General features: G+C 36.0%; 1 protein-coding gene across 2 annotated transcripts in view; it reads left to right on the top strand.

The window, feature by feature from the left end:
• The window catches only part of MTTP (microsomal triglyceride transfer protein), a 55,899-nt gene that overhangs the window by 8,009 nt on the left and 23,929 nt on the right, over nt 1–23,961 (top strand). Inside the window, exons 1-8 of one of the 2 annotated variants that reach the window (XM_032861055.1) lie at nt 3,419–3,774; nt 9,266–9,453; nt 10,739–10,882; nt 16,963–17,070; nt 18,248–18,364; nt 18,674–18,813; nt 20,727–20,877; nt 22,998–23,155. In XM_032861055.1, coding sequence (XP_032716946.1) covers nt 3,714–3,774; nt 9,266–9,453; nt 10,739–10,882; nt 16,963–17,070; nt 18,248–18,364; nt 18,674–18,813; nt 20,727–20,877; nt 22,998–23,155 — 1,067 coding nt within the window. In that variant the 5' untranslated portion in view covers nt 3,419–3,713. Of the gene's footprint in view, nt 1–3,418; nt 3,775–9,265; nt 9,454–10,738; nt 10,883–16,962; nt 17,071–18,247; nt 18,365–18,673; nt 18,814–20,726; nt 20,878–22,997; nt 23,156–23,961 lie in introns of those variants that run through there. The other variant, XM_032861064.1, reaches the window with a different exon arrangement.

The raw sequence follows: 23,961 nt of genomic DNA, 5'->3' as shown, positions 1-23,961 counted from the left end.
AATTTTAAAAACCCAAAACAAATCTTACAAATAATGTAAGATAATAGGAATAACTCGGTGTAGGCTATATGGGAAATCTCTGGACTGCCTTAGTAATTAAAATCAATCTGATCCAAATTTAAATTTTGTTTTATTTACAATAGTCTACTGAAAGAGAGTCATCCTTTCTCTCCTTTAAATGTTAGAAATTCAGGGTTTTTTTTTTTTTGTGGCCAAAGATAATGTAGTTAGACTGTTCTTAGGGAGCTGTTGGGTTACTACTGAACCATAAGGATTTTTGTTGTTATTGTTGTCAAATATATGTGTGTGTGTAGGTGGGATGAGGGTAAAGTTTAATAACTTCATTTTGAAAAAATTACTATCCTTTTCAGAGAGCCCTAGATTTCAAATGTTTGAAACCTAAGTCTCAAGTTTATTCTTGTTAAGGAAAGACATTTAGTGTTAGGCAACTAGGTTCTTATTTTTCCCAAGAGAATTCTTAAGATATACCTTTTAAAATAGTTTTTGTATTCTCCTATACTTTTGCCTTGGCATAAAAGTGATCATTACATCATAAGAATATTCTCAACCTAACAGAATTATTTTTTGTAAGACCTCTTGAAAATTCTAACTCCCTCACTGAATCGAAAATGCTATTGGACTTTATTATGACCACTTTGGGGTAATTTGAAATGTCCTAATTTTTTTCCCCTATTAATGTCATGGTTTTTTTTCCCCTAAGAAAAGAGTAAGGTGTTCTAATGTTCTAATGTTATAAAGACTTTTTTTTTCCCCCCCTCTATAGCTCTCTTATAGCCTAACTTAATCTATCTATATCTGGTAGGGTAATACACTTCCTTCCAACCTTTAGTGGGTGAAGTTTATTTATCTTCCAATCTACAAAACTGAGTTAACTCCTAATAACCCCTGATACTCAACAGAAACACAACTGCACTTTGGAATTAGTCATCCATCTTTATGTCATAGTCTCTTATTTGTCACTGCAAAAGAGTTGTGTAGCAGATATTCCACAGTATTATGTACTATCAATAGAATTTCTTTGCAAGAGAATTGTTTTAAAATCTATTATTTGATTTTGACCAGCTTAACACAAATCAATTTTTTCCCCTGTATGTTCTGGCTGGAACATCTAAACACAACAGTCAAGTGCTCTGTTAGCCACTGTACAAAATTGTGATGGATTTGCTAAAGTTAATGACAGTCTCAATTAATATTTCTCTGTCATCATTAAGAAATCAATTTTTCCACTTCCTATCTCTAACATTTTTTGAATAGAGTAGTGATTAGGTTTTAAGGTTTATTTTTCTGTATTTCATAAATTATTTTTACTAAATCAATCCAAGCCTCATTTTTCTAATATGTTAATTGATTGTTAGGCTATAGTAGAAAAAAATCTGAAGTGCTCAGCATAGGGTATTATACATAGTAATTCCTTCATAGATGGCAGCTTTGCTATTTTTATACTGTGCTGTGCTTCTGTCCTGCTTCATATGCCATGTAAAATAGGTGAAGAGTTTGGGGAGGTATCTTCCACATATGTTATACCACATTTGCTCTACTTGATCAACCGTGCAACAGAGAAGAATGCTTCTTCAGTACACAGAATTCACTGAATATGGAAGAGTTTGACATTCTTATTTTATTTCTGGTAAAACAGTCTTAAGTCTTTCAAATGTCTTTGTACAAAGTAAAAGTTATAAGCAAAATATAAAAGGATGATGTTATTTAAGGATGATGTTATTTATTACTAACAGAAACAGGCTCCTTTGAACATCCTATGCTGAAATGTTTGTTTAATACTATGATTCACAGAAGCTTTCTTTCTAGTCCGAAGCAAATGCTCAAGTGAAACAGCATTTATTTTATTAAGCAATACTGATATGTCTTTTATTGGTTGGACTCTGGCAAACACTTGACAACAAATGGTACTTTACCCAAAGAGACACGTATCATGCATGCATAGCATAGTCTAACCACAAACATTAAAGTTCTATGTAACTGTGAGCCTCAAATGGAAATACAAAAGATAGTTTTCATAGAATCACATGAATCAAACCAATCTTTAATTTAAACAAATAAGAATGTAAAGTTTATGTGTCTATAATAGCTTCATATCACTATGTATGTAATGCAGATATTGTAGAGGACATAGAAATCCATTCAAATGTAAAGCAGCAAAGCACTTTCACATTACCTTGTACTTATAATTCCTGCTAGTGATAAAAACCTATATTTATTCAACAAACATTTTTCTAAGAATGGCCTTTTCTGTTTACCCCAGGAAAACTTATTATTTATACTTTTGAGGTGGTAGTCACAGCTGAACATTTTATTTTTGTATAGGTACTTTAACCTTGATTTGTATATGAAACTTAGGATAGCAAATTAAGTTTTAATATCAATAGGTGATAAAGGCAATTTTCATCCTTCAATTCTTTAAACAAAATATATTTCAAGAGGTAATATGCTTAACTTTGGAAGTTTAAAAATTTTATATTTCATTTTGTGACCCCATTAAGTTAGCTGTCTTTTATCTGGTTTGTCTAAAAGATATAAGTTTAAGGTTAGGATTTTAGAAGAGGGCTTTGAGAAAGAGGAGGGAAGATTTAAGAACCCGTTTTATACTTAAAGATAGCTGTAAGTATTTTGAAATTCATTCAAATAAAGCCCTTCACCAGTGCTTTACTCCCTGCCAAAACATCCCTACAGACACCCGGACTCCCCACCAACCATCTCATTTTAGTAGGTTTTCTTCATAGCAGGTTTCTCTTGCAGGAGTTTTCAAGGACAAGAGTTGGTTCACTTAACCAAACTAGAATATTCACTTTAATTCTAGAGAAATTTCCTAATTAATTTTCTGTAGCAAAAATGCTAAGGGCTAGAATTTCCCTTCTGAATCTCTTCCTAGAAATGGGATCCAGAAAGCACAGGGGACACCTAGCCAATCTGAGGACTCAGACAAGTATTTCCTGTCATGGAAATAGCTAGAGTTCTGCTATAATATCCTCACTTGACCTGCTAGCATGTTAGTGATAGTGCTGATTTACTACAACCCCATTAATTTCACACATAAAGAGAACAGTCTAGTTTTCAAAATGGAAAGCTCTATCTGCTATAACATTATTTTGAAGTGGTTGGTGGTGGTACAACTTAAAAATTTAAAAATAAATCTTAAAATTCAGAATGATTTTTAAATAATAGCATACACATAGTATTAAAAAATTCCAAGGATGTAATAAAATTCAATTAAGTTTAGCTTAGTTTGAGAATCCTCACCACCCTCCCACATAAAGTGGGAAAATGCACAGAAAAGCACTTAACATAGGATGATGATGACTGTGTATTGAGCAGAGAAGTATCACCACCAGTTTTTCTCAAGTGTCCTTCCACACTTCTGAATTGATAGGAAGGCAGACTGGTTTAGCTCTCAAAAGTGAAAATTTTCTTGATTTTTCTTCTTAAGTAAAAAAAAAAAAAATAATTAAGTAGAGTGAGAGACTGAAAACTGCAGCCCACCTAAGTTTAATCATTAATAGTGAGTTCTTTGGTGACCTTAGGTCCTCATTTTGGAGTTTGGAATCTGACCTTTCCCCAAAGATAAACATGCTTGTTGCAGGTTCTGAGGAGGGTCACTCCCTCGCTGCCATCAGAAGAGTCCACTTCTCAGTGACTCCTGGCTGGGAACTGGATGCATTAGAGGGTAGCTAGTCAATATGATTCTCCTCGCCGTGCTTTTTCTCTGCTTCATTTCCTCATATTCAGCTTCAGTTAAAGGTAAGTTTGTATTTTTGCTAAACCTTAGTTTTAATCATTGAGGGAAAAAGTGTGTGTGTGTGTGTGTGTGTGTGACTAGTGAAAGAGTTCCTAACTAAACCATCTTCAAAACGACATAACTTTGGAATATTCGTGAAGGCATGCCTGGGTTGGAATGAAAACCAAATTCAAATTCCTACATACATTAAGAAAACAGAGGTTCCTTTTAGTTTCAGCCCCTTAGATTAATGTGCTCCTTGCTTCAGTTTCTCATTCATGGTCTATTTTTAAAAGAGAAAAGAAATGCCAGCTATTGTTACCTGCTGTTGTTGGTCACTAACTGAATGCAGCTCCTTCATTTGAATTGTAAAAGAGGATTTAAAAAAAAAAAAAACCCAGTTTTTAAATTTCCTTCTAGTTGCTTAGCAATGTGACATCAAGAAGAATTAGACCCAATGAAAAAGGCATTTGATCTCCCAAAGAGTTATGAATGAAATGGTAAAGCATGCATTTAATTGTATTACCATTCAAAAGTGAGAATTATCATAATTGGTGAATTAAAGAAAATAAAACTACATGGTATAGATTTCAGAAATAAGAATTATTATGTTTGGATTAATAGCGTTACCAGTTATAGTTTCTACTTGAAGAAAAGTTGATTTTAAAAAACATAGGAATTGATACCTTTCAGAACAAACATATTTTAAAAGGGATGTTTTCTAAAAGCTGAATGAAATGTATTAATATGGAATTTTGTTTAAATCACCTAGTATATAAACAAACTCCTTGGATTTCTACATGTTGTACCTGATGTAAAATAAACATTTAGAGTCTCTTAATCGCACACACTGTAAAAAACCAATTGATCTAACACATAACTTAGCATGATAGGGTCCAGTTTTAATAACTATGTACTCTAAGTGATGTAAAACAATTCACTTATAAAGTTCTAAAACACTTTTGGGATAAGTAGCTTTTGATCTTAAGATAAAATTAGTCTCAAGATTTTTCTTGAGAGACAATCTTTGTTATTGAAGCAATAAATGCAAGGCTAAATTTAAGTTCTTGAACTAAAGATGGTATTTTTCGCCAGTTTCCAAAGTGTTGATTATTTAAAAATACAGTCCTTATGTGGTATATCTGCCAAATAAATTGTTTATAGTGTTTAAAATATGAGGGATTTATATATCGTAGTATCAAATCTAATACCCTTATTATTTTGAGAAAAATTATTGAACTATAGTAGTTATTATACACTTCTATTTTTTCCCACTTTATAAAGGAGAAAATTGGATAACTTGATGTTTTCCAATACATGCACTTCTGAAGACTCTAAAACACACAGACACACACACACACAGAGACACACAGACACACACACACACACACACACACACACACTACAATGACATACAGAAATACAGTTTAGAACATGACAGATAGCTACAGTTTGTTGTATACAAGCTCAGTGGCAACTCCAGAGTTTTAGAACCTGAAGCTTATGCAATTTAGGAGCCATCTTTGAGAAAAGATTGCAAAAACATCTTACTTCTGCAAATGTTACCGTAAAAAAAGATATGGCATGTGTACACATTGCTAGGGTCCCCTTCCAAGTCCTTGGAAAGAGCTTGGGGGTGGGAGAGCCCCAAAGCAAAGCATCATTAGCTTCAGGCTACAAGCTGCTTATGTCAAATATCATAAATAAAAAGTAGAGGACTTGACAGCTCTCTCTACCTGGATGTGATAACTTTTTGTCTTATGGTACCATGATTTCATTATAGATACCTTGCCCTCTGTAATGATTGACATTTAAGAAACAAACTACTTGTAAAAGTCTATTTTAAAATCAGACCATTATAAATTTTGGGATCTCATGTATAACCTCAAAACCCATCTCAAACCTAATTATAAATGCAACTGCTTAGCAAATCCCCAGATCTGGGGGGATTCTGAGTGCAGGTTGGACTGAAGAAAAGTAAGGGTAGAATTAATATGGACTAGGGTCTACTTAGAAGAGATAGGCTGAGTGTGAATGTCCTAAAGACTCAAGTTTTCCTTACTTTTTTTCAATTGTATTTTGTCATGCCGGGGTCTATTCTCAGTGCTTTCCTCAAGATTTCTTGATAGTACTTTTACTTTTGCTAACCCAGGCATGAGTTTTCTATTTAATCTTCTTACCTCTATACATGAACTGTCCCTTCACTTCCAGTCTTTCTCTCAGTCCCCAGCCAGACCTGCACTTTTCAGTCCGTTCACATTAATCATCTTCCAACCTTTTGCCTTTATCCTTCATTCTACTCTTTTACTTTTTGCCTTGTAGTTTTCTGTTGGAATCCTAAATTCCATTACCTATCCTTATCAATACTGCATTTGTCTTTAAGTCTCACCTTGAATTTACCTAATTTTGGTAAATGCATATTTTAAGATATTTCTTAACAGGTTCAAAACTGAGAGTTTTGTTGCTTTTAAGTCACTTAAAATTTTTAAATGCATTTGAAGGAGCATATTGAAGAGGTTTTATCTAAACTTAGTTTCCAAAAAGTGCCATTTTGCATATTTTATAGAGCAATAGCCTAAGAAAGAAATAAGTCAATAGTATGAATAGAATATGCTCCCATTGCCCATTGTTGCCAGATCTCTGAATAACATAAACAGAGGAATACTTTTCAAAGAGGAAAGGATAACAGGGACAATATTACAGCAGTCCACTTATTTGAATCCTTTTAGGTTTTATCTCCTATTAGAGTTAAGAAAGGGACACGTGGGTGGCTCAGTTGGTTAAGCATCTGGGTCTTGGTTTTGGCTTAGGTCATGATCTCAGGGTGGTGAGATGTTGGGCTCTGCTCTGGGTGTGGAGCCTGCTTAAGATTCTCTTTCTCCCTCTCCCTCTGCCTTTCCCCAATCCCTTTCTGTTTCTCTAAGAAAAAAAAAAAAAAAGTGGGAAAAAGATATGGAATGAGACCTACTTTTTCCAATGCTTTATCACTTCCAAATCATAGTCAAGAACTGACCTGTAATATATTGTCTGTTTTCACATTCTTTTGATTGGTAAAGTAAAAGTAAGAAAAAAATGATCAGCATGATACTTTGGAGATCTCTGGAATTTAAGAGATACTACCTCCCTACAAAATTTTCATAGTTATTTTAACCAGAAGACATCTTTGTGTAGTGCACAAAACTTGGATCTCACTAATTTAGACATCAAATTCTGCATTCTATCTGCTATGTTGGATTGATAGCAGAGTCAGCTTTCCTCAGCTTGTCATATAATGCTTACCTTTCAGAATTTCTGTGAGGATTAGATAAGATGTATTTCCTTTATGCCCTCTGTGGAATTCGATACGCATCATAAAAAGTAGGCCTCTCTGACCAAAATACCTTTCCTGGCCAGAAAGCTAATGTTTGAACTTGTAGCTGTGTCCCCAATTAAAATGTAGAAGAGGTGGAGGTAGGGGAGGCAAGAGATAGTCACAGACTTTATCTCCTTCAAGGTTTTTCCTGACTTTTTCTATCTTCTATATTTTATACCTGAGGTTCTGCCTGATAGGTGCTTAGACAGTGTCTGTTTTTATATGTATACTCTTAGATACCCACCTCCCACCTTTCCTTTTCATGGCTTTTGTAGATTCCTATTTCTTGTTTCTTTATCTCCTTTCTTTGAAGCTTTGTCAGAACATGTAACTTCACCACCCAAAACTTTCCAGGGGCTTCCCATATCACTCAAATTCTGTCATGTCCCTGCAGGTCTCCTGGTCACCCATAGGTAGCTATTTGATGTCATCTTTTGTAGTGTCTTTCACTTAACTGCAGCCTCTTTGGCCTTCTTGATCTTCATTACACCTACGCTGAGCATTCCCCAGGGCCTTTAAACTTGCTATTACCTGTGTGTGTGTGTGTGTGTGTGTGTGTGTGTTTGTGAGGGGGAGGGTTGGAGGGGAAGGTAAAAGTGTTGGGATAAAGGAGAGGGAAATGCTCCTCCCACAGATATCCATGTGGCTAGCCTAAGTAGCCTTTGCCCAGAATATAACCTTTTCAGAAAGGTTTTTCCCTCAACATTCCCATTCTCTTTCTTATTTCATTTTTCTTCATTAGCATTTCTAACACTTTGTAATTTGCTTATATACTTTTTTATTGCCCATCTCCTCCTCATTCAAGTGTAAACTCCACAAAGGCAGATATTCTGTCTGCTTATAACAGGTATAACCCCAGAAATAGAAAAGTGCCTAACACCCAGTAGGTGCTCAGTATATCTTTATTGAATGTATGAGTGAATCCCTAGCTCACTCCCTAGGAATGGAAAAGAGTTCAACCCAAGGTTTAGATGTATGTAATAAAGGAAGAGCATGGTCTCTAGAGCCAGACAGGCTTGGTTCAAGTCCTGTCTCTATCACTAACTGTCTGGGTAACCTTGGATAAAATGTATAATCTCTGTGCCCTTCCCTTTCCTTATCTGTAAAAGGAAACTAATAATGGCACCTACCCCATTAGGTCTGAAAGAGTTGATCCTACTCCTTCACATTTCTTTGGATTAAGTTAACCTGAATTAGAGAGTAGGTGAATTGCTCCATGTATCAATTATTCTGGCTCACTATATTGTTTGACATTAAACTCCCTGCCATATTAAAGCCTGTACTAAGATTTTATGTATAAAACATTATTTTATTCAGCTAATTTAAATTTACGTATGTATGTGTAGCTTTGAAATGTACCTTTGTGCTAATTTTTTTTCTTCAAGATTTTTACTTATTTATTTGACAGACAGAGATCACAGGCAGGCAAAGAGAGAGGAGGAAGCAAGGTCCCTGCTGAGCAGAGAACCCGATGTGGGGCTCGATCCCAGGACCCTGGGATCATGAACTGAGCCAAAGGCAGAGGCTTTAATCCACTGAGCCACCCAGGCACCCCTGTGCTAAAGTTTATTACAGTTAAATAAACTTAAATAAATATATTTACTATAATTAATAGAGTAAATTACATTGCAGGGGATTGTCTTTAAATATCCAATTCAAGGAATTGCCTTGTAGCCCTTAAAATTACCTTGGTATTGATCTGTTGAACTGAAATGATATCTTAATTACAAATGGTTTTTATTAATTTTGTAAAGCAATTCCTGACTAACCCTTTACTTTAAATCATATTCATCATACCTCAATAAAGCTGGGGGGAGAAGAGAAATCATATAATTTAAAAGCAATATGATGACATTTCTTTAAAAAATGTTCTATGGTTCAATCAGGGCAAAATTAAATAATCTGATTGTTGATTAGGGATACAAACAAAAGTTTTCTGGAAGGGAAGCTTATTTGTTTGTTAGTTGTTCTTCTTGTTGTTGTTCAAGTCTATAATTTCAGCAGATGGAGAGTAGAACTATCTTTCATTTAGCAAATATTACTAAGCTCCCACCAGGCACCACTGTGCTAGATGAGCAATGCTTTATAGCAAGAAAGCACAGTTCCTGGCCTGACAGGTCCCTTACAACTGAAACTTGACTTGTGTCACAATCTTTATGCAGGTCACACAACTGGTCTCTCATTAAATAATGACCGGCTGTACAAACTCACATATTCCACCGAAGTTTTTCTTGATCGGGGCAAAGGAAAACAAGAAGACAGTGTAGGCTACCGAATTTCATCTAATGTGGATGTCATCTTACTCTGGAGGAATCCTGATGGCGATGATGACCAACTTATCCAAATAACAGTAGGTATCCTCTACCAGAGATGCGAAGATTGGAGGTCAGCAAAGTCTTTGTGAAGAGTATCATTCAATGTTTTTGTGCTCTTCATTATATATCCATTTAGTCTGTTATCTATAACTAAAATAAGTAGATCTACAGTTTTGAAGTTTTTGCTAATCAAAAGTGATCTGGTCTCTCCAAGTTGTTGAATCAAGCAAAAGAAGATATATGTTGGTAAGCAACTATAGCATGATGTTCAGTTCTATATTTTGCCTTAATAGGCACACTTAAACTAAAATTCACTTGAGATGTTTTAGGAATGAGAAGTCTGGAATCCATAGTCATGTGAAAAACAAGACCATTCTAGCATAAAGAAGAGATAAATAGGGAGGTCTCAATTTTTCTGAGTTCTTTCATGTAACAGAATTACCAATGAGGAAGTGAACCAATTCTGTGTTCTTCCTGAGGTAAGAACCACTCACTGGCCTGCATCGCAGTATTTGGTCAGTTATGATAATTAGATTTATGTGTTGAGAAAGAGGTCAAATTAGATGGCTTCTGGGGCCTTGAACTTTCAGTTTTAATATATAGTGATTCCATATTTGCTTTTAAGAGCCTAAAGGCGATAGATTTCTCTAGTAAAGTCAGTTATTCTTCTCCATGTTAGTGTGAAACAGGTACACAGGACCAAGATCCATTCCCTTGTAACTGATAAGTAGTTGTTGATAAACTTTATAATGAGGTGTCAGTGTAATACGTGTCCCAAGTGATCTTTGCTTCTTTAGATGTCTCTCATAGTTGTTGTATCTTCCAAGTTGGATCAAAACTTCATCATCCACCTCTCTGAGACATTTCTCAATAGGACAGTAAAGTACTTTGTAGAAAACATATGTACTTCCTTTTTCAGTAACCAGACTGTTCATCTTTAATTTTGCATATGTAAATGAAGTACGATGGGTTAGTATTCCTTTCAAAAAAATGGTAAAGAGACCAGGCTGACAGCAACAGTCAACATGAATAAGGGAGTAACTGACAAAAAAGAGCCACCTTCCATTCATAATTATTGTAAACCTGAATTCACAGATTTCTTTAGGAATCAGAATTTTTACCTAATTCAAAAACCCAATTTTTGGGTACCTTCTCCATTCTTTTAAAGGTAATGGCTAAGTCCTATGAATCGTGAATTGAAAACCAACAGAATACATTATGGACAACCCTGTTTATTGCTTTATCATTTTATTTTCTAAGAGACTGTAATGGAAATGCACACAGCAAATTTTTCTAACAGGTTTCTTTCCATGATTCCAGATGAAAGATGTAAATGTTGAAAATGTGAATGAGCAGAGAGGAGAGAAGAGCATTTTCAAAGGAAAAAACCCACCCAAAATCATAAGAAAAGAAAACCTAGAAGCTTTACAAAGACCTGTGCTCCTTCATCTAGTCCATGGAAAGGTAAAAGTGATTTTGGGGATCCCACATCTTTCCTACTTCAAATTTTTCTTCCTGTCAGTAGTTATTATTTTGAAGTAATCATGATATCATCACTTTCATAGTAAATGGAACTTTTTCAAGAATAAGTAGAGATTGCAAGTTAAATACTTCAGAAGTAAATCAAGGCATTGAATTCACTCATATTTTTTAGCCATTTGTTTCCCATTTTTATGAAAATCTTTATAGTAGAATCAAGTATTTATTGAGAGGCATTCTTAAAAGGTATATTCCTTACTACATTAAGAAGGATTAGAAAAATACTGTAACTCACTAGGTCATCACAGGTGATTATATCATTCAGGAAAGTAGAGAAATTATGAGATTAAAATGATCTAATTTAGATTAATGATGTTAACTCATAAGAATATCAGTATCTGGCTAATGTACAAAACTGAAGCTTTGGAAAGGGCATGGAATTCCTAAGGTTGAGTTGATTTTTTAAAAAAAGTACTTAGAGCTTATTTAAAAACTATGATTTTGAAAAGCATTTTATTTATTAAAGTAATGTATGAACACTATAATATCCATTTGGAAATTTGCTCAGAGAATTCTATAAGTCTACATTACTTATGATTTGATTGTAGTCTATTAAAAATGGTCTAAATATGTTTGGAATTAAGATACAATTGTGATCAGTGAATTATTAGACATTACATATGTGGACTTATGAAAAGCATAGATACTATATTGACAGACCTAAAAACGCATCTGTAAAGATGATCAATTTTAGGTACCAAAGTAGAAAAATAATAAGAGATCATTAGAGTTTAAGTGCCATATGTCTCCAAAATGTCTCTAGATTAAAATTTTCTAGATTCAAAATAAAGGTAAAAACAAATACTTTAAAGTATAAATTTCAGACATGTGATATATTGCTAATAATGATATGCATTTTTATAGGAAGTACTAAAAAAGGACTCTTGTGTTGTAATTTCTACAACTGAATATGAATCCCCATCTTAAGAATGCTTTTTCTTTTCCTTGTCAAAATACTTATCATGCCTCAGGCTTTGCTCACAGGCCCTTTCTTTTATAAAGTTTATATCCTTCTAACCAGTTGGAAATCACCACCCCTCTTTAAAACCTGCTTAGCACCATGTAGCTTACTCATAGCCCTTATCACTGTCCTTAGGTCATTTGTGCTCATTATTAGATTATGGGTTTCAGTAGAGAAAATTCCCATTGCTCTTTATATTCCAGTCCCTCCCTCTCTCCTTTGTGGACTTCCACTCCCTTCCTCCCCAGAGTACCCAGAACCATGCCTTCTACCGACTGACTTGGTGTTCCGGGAGAATTTCCTAGCATTCTCCCAAACGCCATATTCTTCTAGGCTCGCTTATATTTGGTGTTTATCACTGTATGTTGAGATTCTCTCTGTATTTGTCTGCATTCAGTATTCAGAGTAAGCTCATAGGCGCAATTGTGTCTTTAACTGTCTATATTCAGTGCCTTTGCTCATAGTGTCCACTCAATGAATGTTTGTAAACTAAAGGAATGAATGTATAAGGATACCTGGGGTTAAAATGAGTTGAACTTTGAGAGTGGCTTTGGTTATTGTTTGCTTAATAAAAGCTAAATCAGACTGAGCACTTACTGTGCACCAGAGGCCGAAGGCATTTCACGAATTATCTCTTCTGTCCTCATGACAGCTCTGGGAAGCATCTTGTAATTGATTAGGAAACCAAATTTAAGAGTGGTAAAGAAACTTGCCTAGGGTCCTACAACTGGCAAGCAGTGGAGGTGGTATTAAAACAGAAGGTCTAATTTCAGAGGCTAGGTTGGAAACCTCTACATTATACTGTCTTCCAGCGGTAAGGCTTTGGGGAAGTACCACCTCTTTGGAGGACTTGTAATATTCCTATTTGATCCTTCAATGTATCTAGTAACTCACTTGATTTTCATATGGCACAACAACTTGAAATACTGTTTTTTTCTTCTCTGGCCTTCCAATGTGTAAATACACTTGAGCCTGTAAAATATTAGTTGCATTTATAATCTTAATGACAGCCTACCATTTTATAGCCCCTTGGGTAGCAGTGGAGTACAAAGTCTTGTTACACACACAAAAGGACTTGATGCCCTCACTGTTCAAAGGCTGGGCTGGAGCTGCCACATCATTATATCAGTGACTCCAACATGCCAATTCTACATGAGCTGTGATTGTAATGATTTACGATAGCCTCAGGTTAAAGTGCATTGTGCTCTCTATCAATGATATGATTAAAGTACTTGTTGGAAAAAAAAAATATGACCCTGGAGACTAAGATGCCATGTGGAATTTTCAGCCACATCACTGTCAGAAAAATCATTATTTAAATGATCACTTCAATTTACTATGAGGGGAATTATGAAAGGAAAATCTGAACTACTGATTGGCAGTGTTGTTAAAAAATATGTTCTACCCCAGGTTTGAATTAAGTTTTACCCCCCTGAAATTTCTGTGATTTCAAGGATGCTGAGCAGCATGTATTTTTTTGTCTTTCCGGAGCCCCTGTCTTAAGCTCCTACATTTGCATTATAAACGAGAGCCCATGAAAACACTCAGATGCATATTTATTGCACATAATCTTTTTTCCATGCCCACTCATCTTCCCTATATAGGTGTTTGGGCATGGCTCTAGTTTTGTCTACAAATCATAAGTGAAGTTGGAAACATGACAGTTTCCTGGTTAAGTTGATTAACACTGACAAGCGAAAGATGCATGGATTCTTTTTTGGGCCTGAAATGCTAATCCAATTAACTGGATAATTACCAGATTTCCATTTCTGGTTTTCACTGTCACTATTGATTAAATTAACCTCGTGGCTGCTGAGATGGCGCTTTATTTTGTGTTGTTTCTGGGCATTGATTTGTTCCCTGAATCTGGCAGTTTGGCTCCTTCACACACACATAAGAAATAGGACACCTTGAAAACCTTCAATTCTTCATATATATCTTCACTGGTCTATTTACCAACGTGTCATTGCCTAGCTGTGCTCTGTTAGATATGTATAACAAAGATGTATGTAGAGACATCGCTCCAGCTAAGTAGATTAAATAAAATGCTAAGTCTGTTGGCTGGAATTCTTTTTGTTTATTTTTGCTCTTTGGGCCAGTTAATGGAATTTTGCTTTCTCTTATTCTTAAAGAATGTAAAAATTAAGGGGATGTATGGAAACATTTTTTCCCCCAAGGAAAAGAATATGATGAATCCCTACAAATTCCAAGGCAAAATTGGCCCTCAAAATTTGACAAAAAGAGGGGCACCTGGGTTGCTCAGTCATTAAGCATCTACCTTCGGCTCAGGTCATGATCCCAGGGTCCTGGGATCGAGCCCTGCATAGGGCCCCCTGCTCAGCGGGAAGCCTGCTTCTCCCTCTCCCACTCCCCCTGCTTGTGTTCCCTCTCTCGCTGTCTGTCTTATAAAAAAATAAAATATTTAAAAAAAAATTGACAAAAAGAGGCACTACATCTCCTTTTCCCCAACTCACCCGTCTTCCTGTATGTTTGGTTTTCTTGGGTTTAAGACTTAATTTGTAACTAGCTGGTATCACTGTTGCTTTCCAGAAGCTGTGGGTACTGTGAATTTAGATAAGAGTCCTGTGCTCTCAGATGTTCAGAGCTCATTTCAGAACTGAATGAAGAAAATCAGCTTTATGGCCTGAATGTAATAAAGCTTACTTGGTTCCTGTTGCAAAATAATGAATTTAAGATTATTGCTGTGACAGCCAAATGCATTGAACTGCAAAGTTCTGACTTACTATTTTTTTTTGAGATTTTATTTATTTATTTGACAGACCACAAGTAAGCAGAGAGGCAGACAGAGAGAGAGAGAGGGAAGCAGGCTCCCCGCCGAGCAGAGAGCCTGATGCGGGACTCAATCCCAGGACCCTGGGATCATGACCTGAGCCAAAGGCAGAGGCTTTAACCCACTGAGCCACCCAGGCGCCCCCTGACTTACTTTTTTTTTTTTAATTTTTGAGAGCCTACTCAATTCTAACAGTTTGGCGTTTAGCTAGTATGGATACCAGAGCTTTGATTCTCTTTGGCCTGCACTAAAAGAACAGTATTTAAGCCCTAAAGATAGCAGCCATACAAGTGAGGAAAAACAGATTTGTCCACTTTTCTAGTTTTAGGGAAACAATAAATATTAATAGAAGAATGAAAAAAAAAACTCTTTTTGTCTTCCAATTTATCTTGTTCAATCTGTTAGGGGGAAAAAAGTTGTTAATACCATTTTTTTAGAGATCTAGCAGTCAAGATCAAAGCTTGATCCGTAGGCATGGGCCATTGATAAAAGAGCATTTAATCTTTTCTGTAGTCCAAAGATTAAATCAGAGAACTAGGTTGCCTGAAATTTTAAGTAAAACTTCATATAAATACTTCAGGCACATTTTATAGCCTGGAAGGAAAGTGAGGATACTGATGACCATACAAGTGTTTTCACCATTTAATGGCTCCTCTTTTCTTTCTGAAGTACTTAAGACTCAAGCCACAAAAATGACATGTCGTAGGCTATGTGTATTGCCACTATGTGAGTCCTTCTGGCTGTGTCTGGGTTTAAGCGATCCACTTATGAACCTTTAATAATCATGCTATCTGGAGATATACTTCCAGAAATTTGAAAAGGAAGTTACACTGTAATTCTGAAAAGGAAGGAAGACCCAGTTTACAAAATAGAACATCAGAAACTCAGCTTTGGAACTGAGAAATTGCCAGTGATTTGTTTGAGAATATGATACCATGGATTTTCAGATGCTGAGGTCACCATTCCAGTTCCTTTTTAACCTGAACAAACACAATTCCAACATTTATAAGTTCGTTCAGTATAATGACTAAAATTGATTGCTGGATAAAGTACCTAGTAAATTTGTCACTAGGCAGAGTATATGTAGAAAATAAAAATAGAGATTTGAGGCATTTGTTTGGCTAAGTCAGGTCGAATATTCTCTTCTAAGGTGTGAGAGAGTTTTCATATAGTTGAATTGTTCAATTGGTATTAATTGAATTCATTATGTAATTACTGAGCTTTCTGTTTTACTTGAGAAATCATGGTTGGTTTTCAAGAGAATAGGAAGGCATTCAGGATATTTCCAGTAGGAATGCTCAGCTATAATTACCATAGACCTTGAGGATTTTTACAAGGAAGCCATATCCATGCTCTACTTCTAAATTGTGTGAGGTGTTTGGAGTTAATACAGGGTGAAGAGTGACAGACCTTCCAGAATATTCTCTGTATTTTTATTCTTGTTCCTTAAACATAACCTAAATTACCAAAATGGTATGAGACATTGTTATCACCCCTGGGCCTATAAATGTCAAGGATAAAACAAAGCTAAGTCATTGACTATTACAGACAAATCACAGTTATCCTCCTCATTTCAACCTCATCTCCTGCCTTCTGAAGGGACTCAAAGCAGTGCCTGTGTCAGGGCATGCAATGGTAGCAATCTCAACCTCAAATCCTCCCACCATCTCTATCTCCTTATATCCAGGGTCTACATGAATGCTCTGGAGGGCCAGAGAAAATCACTCCTGTGGAATTTTGTCCATGGACCTTATGGCCGTGTGTAGGCCCTTGTCATAGCCCTTAGAGGTTGTGCTAGCTTATGAGTATCAAGTATGTTAATTGATATTATCTTCCCAGAACTGATTTCTTTGTTTTAAACATTGGTTCATTTTTGTTTCAAGCAGTGTTGCAGGTAGGGAACATATTGATATGTCCAAAGAAAATATTCCTGATTTCTCTTCCTTGGGCATCCTTCTTGCTTTCACAGAAATCTCAGTCTAAATCAGTGCACTTTTTCCTTCCCTAGGCTATGCCCATCATGTTCAGAGCCTTAATTATCTGCCTCCCAAAGTTTTATATTTTCATGGTCTAGCTTTGTAGAAACTTAAATAACATCTTTTTACAAAAAAAGAAATCCCCAGCTTTGGAGTAACAGATCTCTGTCTTCCAGATTGATAAGGGTGAAAATCTGATCTTTCCCACTAATTATTTAACCAAATTGATAAATGATGCATTTTTGCTTCATATATGGTTGTCTCCCCCCCACCCCAGGTCAAAGAATTCTACTCATATCCAAATGAACCGGTGGCTATAGAAAATCTCAAGAGAGGACTGGCTAGCCTATTTCAGATGCAGTTAAGCTCTGGAACCACCAACGAGGTACTTACTAATATTAAGGATCCTGTATATTATTTGTCAATAGTTACAGAAGGTGCCTATATGGATTTCTATTTTAAGAAATTCAATAAAAATTTACTACTGTGGTAATGCTCAGAAAGGGTGACTAGGGTGGTTAAGTCTCATTTACATGTGAAACAGATTGCCATTTATCCCAATTTGTACCCAAATACAGGGTGAAGGAAATTCGAATCTATTATACCAAGGAGACTTACAGAATGACTAAATGGCAGAGGTGCAGAAAACATTGGGGAGCATTTCAGTGGCATCACTGTACATCACTATCCCATGGGGACCTTATTTAAGATATGGATTCCCTGCAGAGATTCTGATTCAATAGATCAGGGAGGACCTGAGCATCTGTATTATAACAGTTTTCTCAGAGAGTTTGGATGCATTGTCAGTTTGGGGAACGAGGGTCTATACCAACCCCCTTCATTTTACGGATGAAGAAACTGGGGTTAAACTAGAGAAGTTAAGTGTCTCTCCCAGTATCACACTTTGGGTCAAAGGCGGGGCTGAGTCTGAGTTACCTGTTCTGAATTCAGCCAACCCAGGAATGGGTGAAAAAAATCTAATTGGCAGGGCTGGGCCAAGGGAATATTGGGTAGTTTACTAGAATAAAAGTCACGTGTGGTGCCAGTTGAGACCCAAGGGAAGGGACAGAGAAGCTAAACAGTCTGTACAGACATACATTTGCCTACACTCAAATTGTTAACGTGACTTATAATGAGTTGAATTAATCCTACAAGTTTTTAAGGATTTCTAATTATATTCAGCTAGTCAAAAAGCCAGTGCACACCCATACTCACATCTAGATACAGCATTAAAAGTCAGATCCCTTTCCCACGTAATTATCCACTTACCAGAGGTTTTGATTATGACCAGGTCATTTGTCTAATTCTTCCTAGATGTTAAAGAGAAGTAGGAAATCCTTTATTATTACTGGGGCTCGTAAGATGCAACAAAAGAGGATGAAAAAGAATCCACACACTTCAGGAAACACTGAATTCTTCCTGTCCTTTGGCCTTGTCAGCCTGGACAAAAAAGCAGCCCCCCATCACAATATCAGGAACCCCAGTTTTTGGGCCGCTTCCCACTGGAATTTAAGTGGTCCATGTGAAAATCCTTAAAGATGTATTTTTACTTTTCTTTTTAGGTAGATATCTCTGGGGATTGTAAGGTGACATACCAGGCTCATCAGGACAAAGTGACTAAAATTAAGGCCTTGGATTCATGCAAAATAGAGAGATCTGGATTTACAACCTCAAATCAGGTATGACCGATATGACACTCTTTAAGGCATCCAAATAATTACATTTTATAGAGATTAATTTAAAATAATAGAAGAATAAGGTAACAAATAATTGGGGAACATTTATAATTTTTAGTTTAGGGTATTGTTTCACACATACCAAATGAAAAGGTTTATTTTCATATGTTACAAGTTTGGGTGGTGAAGGAAAGGTATTAAGAGGAAGCTCTTGAAAATTAGAAGAAAGTTTGCTATTTGACTTGATTCAGAGATAAAAAGCTGATTGTTGCAACTACAAATATTTATTTACTTACATATTTATTTATTTAGGTCTTGGGTGTCACTTCAAAAGCCACATCTGTTACTGCCTATAAGATAGAAGACAGCTTTGTTATAGCTGTGTTTGCAGAAGAGACACATGCTTTTCGGATGAATTTTCTACAGACCATCGCAGGCAATATAGTATCAAAGTAAGATAATGAGGAAATTTAAATTCTCTTTCTTATTCTTTGATATATTACTATATTTGGCTTTTAAATATACATGTTAGAAATGTTGAATGTATGTATGTTTTATATATGTATTTATTATATAGAGTTTTCTCATTTTGACTGTTAGCTTCTTGAGAACTATGATTATATCTTATTCACCATTAGTTTTCATGTCATCTACAATAATATAGGGCATACATTAAATACTGTTTTTTAATAGAATTTCATTTAAAATTGTATCAATAATTTATTGAATCGAAATACATTTTAAAAAGGCAAACTACTTGATTCGTTCTAGTTTATATTCTAATTTCTCTGTCAGATCTTTCCAATGGTAAGGTTAAAAAGTGGTGGCATTTGCATGTTCTCTCTTTGAGCTTTTTGTTGTTGTTGTTAAGAAACACATAAAAATTCCATCGTAAAGTGATATGACAGGATTTTTGTATTTTTGATTTATAATACTGTATTCAAGCCCATTATTTCAGTGTGAGAAAATTTCTCTGGTCAGAAGTTCTCAGGGGCTTAAGGACTAGAATTTTCAAATCTAAGAGTATATGTTATTTTCAGATTTTAATTTAGAAGATTTCCTAACATTAAATATATTCTATCTTATGCCATCACTTATCAAATGCTTTCTCTCAAGTAGCTCTAATATCAGAGTGCAGTGGATACAAAGTCTTGGGAAAAGTGCTTCACACCATAAAGGCTTGAAAACTCTTTTGAAGTCTCATCTGGATAGAATTTTGCATTTTGCTTTACACCATATTCTTTCCATGTATTTTCATATAAAATAGATATTTTAAATTATTTATCAGGTCTATCATGTTTCCATTGCCCTACAACAAACCACTCCCAATTTAGTGGTGCAAAAAGAAACCATCATTTTATTATTCTCTCTCTCGGAATTCTGGGTCTTGCCTTGGCTCAGCGAGGCATGCCTTGTTTGGCCTCTATTCTGCAGTGGCAGTCACTGACCAGAGCTGGTTCAAAGGTTGCTCCCTCACCTATTTGCTATCTGGACTGGGAAGACTGAAACTACTATGGTTTCCCCAAGCATTTCTCTTTATCAACACGTGGCCTCTCAAAATGGCAGCTTCAGGGAGTCACACTTTGTACATGGCAGCTCAAATCTCCAGAGGGACATGTGCTGCTGGCATTCCAGATGAAGGCTGAATTTCCTTTTTAAGATTTAGCCTTAGAAGTCATATAGTTTCCTTCCACTGTCCCTCTCTTAGTTGGGGGAAATCACAGAGTCCTGCCCAGGATCAAGGATAGGCATGCAGAGGCTACATCTTTTTTTTTTAAGATTTTATTTATTTGACAGACAGAGATCTCAAGTAGGCAGAGAGGCAGGCATCGAGAGAGGAAGAAGCAGACTCCCTGCTGAGCAGAGAGCCGGACGTGGGGCTTGATCCCAGGACCCTGAGATCATGACCTGAGCTGAAGGCGAGGCTTTAACCCACTGAGCCACCCCGGAGCCCCCAGAGTCTACATCTTGATGGGAGAAAGCATTTCAGGCAAAAAATATCATGGAAATCATTTTCAGTAAATACGATTTCCTAATTATCTTAGTTAATAAATGGTTGTATGGATGATATTTTCAGAAAGCAGGGCTAAATTTAGAAGAAGTGACAGCAAGTATCTTCTTCAGCATCTGAGCAAGTTTTCTTCCCTGTGTTCTCTTAAATCCAGACCCAGATTTTGAAGCCCTTAAGTAAAATTGTTGTTCCAGGAAGATTTCATAATTATCTTGAGGTTTCTGCAGTTTGAAAGACACGGACTCACATAGTGTGAAGAAATTTGTATCTGGTTTGCCAAAAGAATGGCAATCGGTAGCTTGTTCACTCAAAAGAAAGCTGCTAATGTGATATTTCTCTTCCTTGGTTGTGCAGGCAGAAATTAGAGCTGAAGACCACTGAGGCAGGCCCAAGACTGATACCCGGAAAGCAGGTGGCAGCCATAATTAAAGCTGTTGATTCAGAGTACAGGGCCCTTCCCATCGTGGGACAGAACTTACAGAGCGAGTGTAAAGGATGCCCTTCTGTAAGTGTGAACAACTTTGTGGGGTGGTCAGATAGGGGAATAATCATGGCTTAAAATTCAATTTTCCTTTTGTCTCCAATGGAAGCTTCAGTTAATTCTTTGAAGAAAGCTTATGAAGAGCTACCAGCCACCACTGAATTCTAATGGCACTAGCACTTAACAGTATGCACCCGAGATGATGTGTAATTCAACAGTAATTAACTAATAATTATCGTCCACTCATTTCAAATAAAAAATGTTATGACTTAAGGGCAGCTTCTGAATAATAATACTTAGAATGCAGTTGCGGGGCAAAGGGCCTAATGAAATTCGGGGAAAGCATGTAGTGTGAAGAGCATGGACAAGAATCTGAATCCTGAAAGTTCTACCACTGAGTAGCAGTAAGTCCTCAGGTGAAATATTTTACTGAGGTCAGTGTTCTGAGTATTGATATGAGGACTAAAAAAGGATACTGAGCTCTCTGCTAAATTAGGAAAATTTTCTTTACCACGCCCCAACTCCCTTACCATTATAGACAGAAATGAGATAGCACATCTCCAAGGCAAAGCATAGGTCATTATAACATTTTAAGTCCAACAAAGAGAAATTTCATTTATTGCATAATTCAGTTGTGATGGTGGCCATATATAGGACGTTAGGGTCCAGCATTTCCTAATACTTAGCCTCTTGTCAGGAGAACAAACCCTTGGCTTCATGCTCTGTTGGTAGCTACCGGAAAATGCCATTCCCTTGGATATTATTGGCAGAGAAGTAGAATTATCAAGAACTAATATCATAATTTGCTTAAAGTATAAGACACTAAGTCATTGCTAATTTCTCAAATTTATCAAAATTGAACTAAGGAAAAAACAAAAAGTAAGAATCATCATTCTTAAATCTCATTTTCTGTTTGTTTTTCTTCCATATATAAGTTAATGTTCCAGAGTAAATTTTATAATGTGTCATATGAAGGTGGAAATTATTTAGGAAAGTGACTGATGAAGCCAATAATCTTTTTTAATGCTGTGAACTATTCATTTCTCTCCCCATGGTTATTAAAAATTATAAGTCATTTTTAGATTTGATAATTACTTCTTCATTATTGTAGGAAGGGTTTTTGTCTTTGAGGAATTGCTTTTGCAATTTCAGCACATTGTCACCATTGCAACCCTTTTAAGAAAAAAAATCTGAATTCACACTAGTATGCTCTCTGCCCTCAGAAATGACCCAGTTGGTCTTTAGCTAAGAATAGTTGGAATTTTGCTTTGGAATACCCTCTTAAGATTAGATAATCAAAAAGGATTTGAAAAGGAGAAAATATGTGTCTATTGCTTATTAGGAGTGAATAATTTAAATATTAGTAGAATGCTGACTACCCCAGAATTAGAGAGCTGGAGGTCACTAACAGAATTAAACACATTTTTTACAATGAGGGGAAAAATGGCAAACTATGAAAAATCAATTATTTAGCATATTTCAAAGCCAGAATATCAGTAATTAGAATTATTTACTATTGTTAAAATCATAATAGAATAACAATAGTATGAGAATTACTTTCATTTAAATACTACTCTACTTAACATGCAAATAATGAACCGTTCAGACCTTAGCATAGTTAAACATTGCATTTCATAGAAACAATAAAATAAAGAGATAGAATAGGGAGCTCAAGTTATTACTAAGATTAATTTTTAGTGAGGTCTCAGTACATAAGAAACCTGACACAGTTATTCAGCAGTTTTATGTTTTCCCCCCTTCCAACATCTCCTGCCCTTAAAGAAAATTCTGCACAATTGCAGGATGGTCGTCAAAGCCTGGCCTTGGGTCTAATTCCCTTGGTGTAATGAATGACCTTATAGTCTTGGAAGCCTCTGTTCTTTGGAGCTAAGTACTAACAGACAAAAATGGTCCTCTTGCAGAGGAATCGTTCAGGGGTTCAGGAGGCCTCTAGATTTGTCTCTGAGAGTCACAGGAATGTGAGAGGGGCAGGTGCCAATCAGGGATATGGAGATAAGACACAAAAAGCTTCTTTTGCTTGTTAGTTACAAGGCAAGCTTTCTTTCTGGGGAGAGCATCCCTTGACAATGCGGATGTTCAGAATCCCGAACGGGGTATGAGCCTGCAGCCTGGTTTCTTTGCAGCTGGCAGAGCACTGGCAGTCGACCAGAAAACACCTGCAGCCTGACAACCTCTCCAAGGCTGAGGCTGTCAGAAGCTTCCTGGCCTTTATTCAGCATCTCCGGACGGCAAGAAGAGAAGAGATCCTCCAGATCCTCAAGGCTGAAAGCAAGGAAGTGTTGTAAGTTCCCGAATCTGGTGCGGGGTTGTCTGTAGAAAAGCATTTCTGGGTTATTGGGTTCTTCTTAAGCAAGAAAGACCCCTTTTAACCAACTGCCCAACTTCCAAATCAATTATTGTGTTGTTTTTGCATTTTCACCAAAGAGTTATTATGCCACGATACAATAATTTAACAATCACTTGGCCAGAAATATATGAGAACAAAGTTTTGGCAGTGAGTCAGAATGAACATTTTTTGAGTGTTTATGAGTTTAAATCAGGTCTAAATTGGTACATAGATAACGGAGGGCAGGGCTTCATCTTGACCCCAGTATGCATGTGCTGCCTCCCTGTGTGTGGACCTATTAATTTACATTTGAAAAGATTCTGGAGTTGATTATAAAAACAGTATGACTTTTCAATTGAAAAATGTGATTTTATTAAAGATCATACCCATCAAAGCCATTTTTTTACATAGAAAAATTGAGAATTAGGGCAATAGTCAAAAGGATCTAGAAAAAAGAAATCTGTGCATTATTTGAATGTTTGCTGCAAGTGTGATTCATTGACATGCATAATAAAGAGAGTTGACTTAATTCTCAGATTTACTTTGTAAATGCAAGTGTTTTTTTTCTGTAACATAGAATTTGTACATACAAATTTAGCTGTATGGTACTAATTACCCTAATGATACAGAAAATGGCTCAATTAATCTGACAGTCAAAAATAGCCATTAACATAATAAAAAATGGAAATTGGCCAACTTACACACACACACACACACACACATACACACAGTACCAGTAGCTGTTGTCACTGAGTTCAAAG

Source organism: Lontra canadensis, unplaced genomic scaffold (genome assembly GCF_010015895.1).
Source record: "Lontra canadensis isolate GAN:19392208 unplaced genomic scaffold, GSC_riverotter_1.0 scaffold1, whole genome shotgun sequence".
NCBI classification, from domain to species: domain Eukaryota; kingdom Metazoa; phylum Chordata; class Mammalia; order Carnivora; family Mustelidae; genus Lontra; species Lontra canadensis.
The sequence above is the reverse complement of the archived record's forward strand: the minus strand, read 5'-3'. Positions and strand labels throughout refer to the sequence as shown.